Raw genomic sequence first — 6,617 nt, 5'->3', positions numbered from 1 at the left:
GACATCCAAAGACAGGAAGTTCACTTTGACGCGTTCCTTGCTGTAGAGTACAATGTGTTGATCAGGTGCGCGATGATATTGATAAAGTTGATCTATTTTGTGAGGACATCTATATAAATACAGGAAAGTTCACTTTGGTGGCTTCCTTGCTTTTGAGTACAGTGGGTATATATCTGGTGCGTGATAATATCGATAACGTTGGTTTATTTTGTGAGGACATCCAAAGACAGGAAAGTCTACTTGATGGCTTCCTTGCTGTATTGTACAATGTTGTAGAGTATAAAGCAGTTGATCTGGTGCGTGATGACATTGAAAACATTGGTTTATTTTGTGAGGACATCCAAAGACAGGAAAATCTACTATGATGGCTTCCTTGCTGTATAGTACAATGTGTTGATCTGGTACATGATGATAATATTGATAGCATTGGTTGATTTTAAAAGTCTACTTTGATGGCTTCCTTGCTATAGAGTATTGTATTGATCTGGTGCATGATGATATTGGTTTATTTTGTGAGGACATCCAAAGACAGGAAAGCTAACTTTGATGGCTTCCTTGTTGTAGAATACAATGTGGTGATCTGGCGGTGGTAATGATATTGATAACATTTTGCCGATTTTGTGGGGACATCCAAAGACTGGAAAATCTACTTTGATAGCTTCCTTGCTGTAAAGTACAGTGGGTATATATCTGGTGCGTGATAATATCGATAACATTTGGTTTATTTTGTGAGGACATCCAAAGACAGGAAAGTCCACTCTGGTGGCTTCCTTGCTGCATAGAGTACAATGTGTTGATCATGTGCGTGATGATATTTGATATAAACGTTGGTTGAATCACTTCCATGGTTGAATTAAAAGGGCATCCGAAGACCGAAAGTCCATCCCTTGAGTCTGCATTGGTAGCATCCTTGCTGGCAATATATCAAATTAAATTATTATAAAGAGCATACATGTAGCATATATTATGTCATTATCTTTGCCGCGAATGTGGGTGGGGTGTGCAGGTGGATGATTGGTTCAGTTTTATTTCACCTTTAAATTAGACTGGGTGTCTGTACGGGGGTAAGGGTGTGGTATGTGTGTTGTGTGTTGTGTGGTATTGGTGAGGTGGGGTGTGGTGTATGTATTGGTGCGTAGTTTGTTTGGAGTGTGTCCGTGTGTATTGGTTGTAATTTTCACGTCGTTTTATAAACCTGCTTTTCCTTTTTGATAATCATGTTTCAGTTTAGTATTTCATTATGCATGTGTGAGTATAAAGGATCATGTTCTCATTCTAATTCTAATTTTGGATTTTGTTTTCTTTATTTTCTTACAGATTCTGCGTCTTTCGGAATCTTCGCATCCGACCCAATATTAACGCTACCTGTAAGACAGGGTTATTAAAACTGTGACTGACACAACAACTGTGTGCTTTGTGATTGATGCCACTAACAAGACTACATGGTAAAAATGCAGAAAAGAAATCAAGATTTCCTGCGAGGCCAAGACGGCTATGTTCATTCCGATTGCAGGGGAGTGACAGACAGTCCAGTGCCAGCTAAACGTTCACGCATGGCTTACACAGCAGAAGCGGTGGAGTCCAAAACGACCATATCAGCATCAAATCAAAATGAACAAAAATTTGAATCTTTTGGAAAAAGCCCCTCAACTTCACCTGAGATTTCTCAAATCAGAAAAGAATCAACAAATAGACCAACGCCACGGACACTACCTGAATCGTTTGTTGAGAAACGATGCGACACCAATGTTTGCAACCTTGTGTCAAAACCTACTATGTCGCCCTCAATACCAGAAGAAGATGATTTGGATAAACGTAGCGCTTTTCGAGAAGTAAGCAGGAGTCGACATGAAAATACTTCTTGTAATAATCAAATAAGTCGTGAACATTTACTCCAGCAAATAAATAACAATAAATATATTCAACCACGCCCGTGTAATTCAATTTATACCGATTACTCTTACTTAAGAAGTTCGTTTTTTCCAATGGTAATACCACCACGAAACGGTTCTATTTCAACTATTCCTTCTCTCCAAGAAGCCGCCGCTAGATGGCAGCATCCAGGTGTATCGTCTGCCGCTGCAGCGCATTATGCGTCTTACTATCACCAATTATCCGCACCAAAACCTGCTGTGGATTTGAAAACAGAATCTGAAAGATACATGGAAAGACTAATAGCTCGAGAGAGAGCACAAGCAGAAAGTTATGCTCTTCGTTGCGCAATAGACAAATCGACGCATCCTCTTAGCCCAACTTTTGGGCGCAGATTGGCAGACCCCCTTTCCGCCCAACCTCCCAATCTGGTAACATTTGCCCGTCCAGAAGACAACGTTGATCCATGGCAACGCAATCTCCTTTCTAACGCAGTTTTCCCTTTGTCTTCAAGTATGGTTGAGTTGCCATCGGAAAATTGGTGCGCAAAATGTAACGCGAGCTTTAGAATGACCAGCGATTTAGTGTACCACATGCGCACCCATCATAAACGTAACGGGGTGGAGGATATTGAAAGTAAAAGACGCACGGATGAAAAACTGAAATGTAGTATTTGCAATGAAACGTTTCGAGAAAGACACCACCTCACGAGGCACATGACTTCACATGTAAATGGATAGGCAGATTTGACTTTTTATTCTGAGATCAAGTTAAAATACTCTGCGTAAAAACTCACGTGCTTCAACTTAAAAAGTCCAAGCTTTGTGATATTTTATCAAAATATCAAGAACTATCTTAAGAACCACGGAACCAATACTAGGCTTGTTTGTACTCATTTTAATGCATTGTTCATGCTGATTCCAAATACGGTCATGAAAATGTACAATAATTCTTAAATTTTGAATTTTCAAAAATGTGTTGAAACTTGTCGTCTGCAGTCGACACCCGCGTGTTACTGAACTTTAATCGATCTGTTATTTTGTACAGTATGTTAGCTCATGTTTATATGTTTATGGAGTATAATGATAATGCACTCGATATAGATCATGATATTGCATCACATTTCGGGTACCCGTATACACGTTTTATCACATTTCGGGTACCCGTGTACACGTTTTGCCATCTTTCCAATCTGGATCTATTAACAAAACAAACACATGAACCAGAGAGGTGAAATGACATTAACGGTCCTACCGGCAAGGGCCTCAACCATACGAGGACATAAATGTTATTTATAGGACAAAGTAAAAATATAATGGTGTTTGATGGAAAAATAAAGATGCAATGTAGTGAAAAGATCGTAGTTCTGCACTACATGTACTGCATTCAGGTAACAGTATACACTTGTTTTTATATGCCACCTAAAACTTGTATCAGAGGTCCTTTTTTTTTTAACCTGGCATGTTTTTTGTAAGTAGTAAAGTTACGTGTAGCCTACTCTCTACTCGTCGTAACTTTACCATATGGGTCCCTGTTATAAATCACACAAAGCTGTCCATAATATCGTAAGTAAACTCGTGGTAAAGTTACGCGTACTCTTTACTTGTTGTTATTTTACCATGGCTCCCTGTTATAAATCAACAAAGCTTGTATACCCACAATATCGTAAGTAAACCCATAGTAAAGTTACGCGTACTCTTTACTCGTCGTAACTGTACCATGGATCCCTGTTATAAATCCCCGGTATAAATTACATATAGCTTGTACCGATCTTATCGTAAGTAAACCCATATAGTTACGAGTATTCGGTACCAATGGGTTCCTAACAAATATGACAAACATGACAAAGATTGTACCAAGCATATCATGTAAGCGAACTCGTGATATTATTAAAAGTTACAAGTATTTTATACCCGTCGCGGATAAGGTTCCTGACATAATAACAGCTTCTTTAAATTATAATCTAGCAAAAAATAAAAAGGATTTTGGCATATTAAGAAAAATCTGCTGAGAAATTTAAATAGTGCACTTATGTCTCCACTCCCGACTCCAGAAACGTACAATTTTAACATAACATGTGTGCGGAACCATAGATTTTAAATACCTTCAAAATCTATGGGGGAACCTGAGTAGTTTGGGATTGACGAATCTTAGAATAGATCCTGGAACATACATGTTAAAGTTGTTATTGTGCATGTTGTGCGGCTTCGAAAACCGATATTGGCTTACGTAACATCTGTCAGTAAAAACCGCACTTGATTTTAAATATCCGACAAGAGAGACAGAATATACGTAAACAAATGTTTATTTATCTCATTACAAACCATAGACGTCCGCAAACATGTAAATATTGGTCGGGATATTGGTCAACTGTAACAGATTGTTCCATGCTGTCATTGTGTGTCTTGTCAGAATGGACGAAATTGTTTGTTCGGCTATTCAAAATAATTAATAAATTCCCGTATTGGCGTAATTAGGAAATAGAAGTGTTATAATCTCAAATTGAAGCGTGTTTTGTTTATAGGTATATTCGTCTCAGCTCTGCAATAATTATCTGTCGGGGTCGGGATGGGGGAGAGGGGCAAAAAGAAAGTGGAACAAGTAATTTTGGCAGGTTAAGAGGGGGGATTTTTGGCAAGTAAGAGAGCAAGAGACTTTTGCACACATCCATATGGGATACCTTTTAAATAAAACGCTCTTTTCAAAAAGGCTTAGGAAAAGAGTACGGAAACGTTCTAATATGCAACATTTCCTGCTCGCTATGCTCGCAATTTGTCTTGACCATTTAAGACTGAAGAGGTTTATCAGGTCTGTGGATTAATCAGCTAATTAAAGTTCTTTGTCAAGACCAAAGGAAAAACGTACGTTTTGCTTTTGACAGTTTCGCCATGACCTTCTGGCTTTCTCAAAACGTCCGGATTGGATTCCCGCTCCTAACTACATCAACATCAGCAGAAAAACTTTCTTTTTAAACATAACTTCACCATGGGTCCCTGCACTCATAGAAATTATTCGTTGGCATTACTCAGTAAGTTGATGTAAGTCGTTGCGTCAACTTTCCGAGTAATGCCAACGCGTACAATTTTGAGTAACGCTGACTCGATATCATTATGTTGGTCGCACTCATTTGCACTTACTTTATTGAGTTGTAACTCAGAAAATGAAACTAGGTTAGCATAATTTTCTAGAGGTGTGCTATAGTATACAAAGTTTTGCACTGATTACAAAAATAAATATTTGAACACTGCTAATTGTGCAGAAAATTATCCAATTACGTGAATTAAGTAACAAAGTACCAAATTGGAATAACTCAAAACAATAAGTACCAGTAACTTAATATGACGAGTTACATCAACTTACATGTTGAGTTACAATAACTCAACTAATTGGTTCTTTGAACCTTGTTTATTTTTCTAAGTTCCTTGAACTTGAATTCAGAAGTTGGCATTACTTAAAAAGTTGACGCAACGACTTACATCAACTTTTTAAGTAATGCCAACAAAGTTGATTAGTTGACGGAACTTTTGAGCTTTTTCAGCATTTTTAAGTTCGGATAACTAAAATCAATTTTGTTTTGGCAACTTTTACACTATTTTTGAGTTGTCCAAATTTACTCCTTTTGAATTGCGTCAACAAGGCGAACAATTCATTTCTAGTGTGTTATAAACTGTATAAATTCCATGCACAAGCTTGTACCACCATATCGTAAGTTATTAACCCATAGTAAAGTTACGCGTACTCCACTCGTCGTAACTTTGCCATGGGTCCCTGTTATAAATCACACAAGCGCCATAATACCGTAATTTAACAATTAGCTAAGTGTACCAAACATATTTGTGAATATTCTCAAACACAATAAAGTTACTCGTCGTATAACTTTACCATGGGCCCCTGTTATATATCACACAAAGGTTCTAAAAAGTTGTTGTTCTAAAGTTGTCCTCTCAGGAGAACCCATAGAGGTTTTCTAAAGAACCAAAAAATGGTTCCAAAACCGTCAAAAATGCCCACAAAAATGTGATACAGAACCGTTTTCGGTTCTTTAGAGAACCTTTAAGGGTTCTTCAAAATTAAAGAACTTTTTTGAGAGGTTCAAGAGGGAGGGTTCTCCTGAGAGGACAAAAAAGATTCTATTTAGAACCTTTATTTCTTAGAGTGCATAATATCGTATGTAAACCATGTGTACTCTCTATCTACTCATCGTAACTTTACCATATATCACTGTTATAAATCCAACAAGCTTGACCATCATATCGTAAGCAAACCCATAGTGAAGTTACGAGTAGCCTATCGTCGTTACCACGGGTTCTTGTACCAATCGGGATATCAATCATATCGTGTAGGCCCTAAGTGAAGTCATGATAGGGTACTTTATACTCGTCGTAACCGAGAGTTCCTGACATATAATGATATAACATAGGCCTAACTTCTTTGCATAATATTTATCTCTATCAAATTAAAAATGATTTGGGCAATTTAAGGGATCTAAAATGAGCGTTTATTGCGTTTCGACAGTATTTTTTGTTTGACATGAGAGCACCTCAGACCTATCGAATTGCATTCTGAATACGAAGCATGTCTTTCTGATATCAAATAATTTTCATTTTTGAAAATCACAATATAATATAAATTTTATGACAAATTATAAAAATTTGATATTTTTCAAAGTTTTGATATAAAACAGTCCTCGAAGTAAATTATATAAATCTAATGATATATTCTTAAAGTGTATGTAGCAGGGAGGA

The 6,617-nt window shown here is 37.2% G+C and overlaps 1 protein-coding gene across 1 annotated transcript; it reads left to right on the top strand.

Moving 5' to 3' along the window:
* The first annotated feature begins 1,312 nt into the window (after positions 1–1,312).
* Positions 1,313–3,305, top strand: LOC140158272 (uncharacterized). The gene has a single exon (XM_072181379.1). The coding sequence runs from the start codon at positions 1,443–1,445 to the stop codon at positions 2,610–2,612; it is 1,170 nt and encodes a 389-aa protein (XP_072037480.1). The 5' UTR covers positions 1,313–1,442; the 3' UTR covers positions 2,613–3,305.
* Positions 3,306–6,617: the final 3,312 nt, after the last annotated feature.

Source organism: Amphiura filiformis, chromosome 8 (genome assembly GCF_039555335.1).
Source record: "Amphiura filiformis chromosome 8, Afil_fr2py, whole genome shotgun sequence".
Lineage (NCBI taxonomy): Eukaryota > Metazoa > Echinodermata > Ophiuroidea > Amphilepidida > Amphiuridae > Amphiura > Amphiura filiformis.
This window is presented reverse-complemented; position numbering and strand designations above follow the sequence as displayed.

Coding starts and splice junctions, on each gene's coding strand:
- LOC140158272 (XM_072181379.1), top strand. CDS start 1,443: ATGGTAAAAATGCAGAAAAGAAATCAAGATTTCCTGCGAGGCCAAGAC.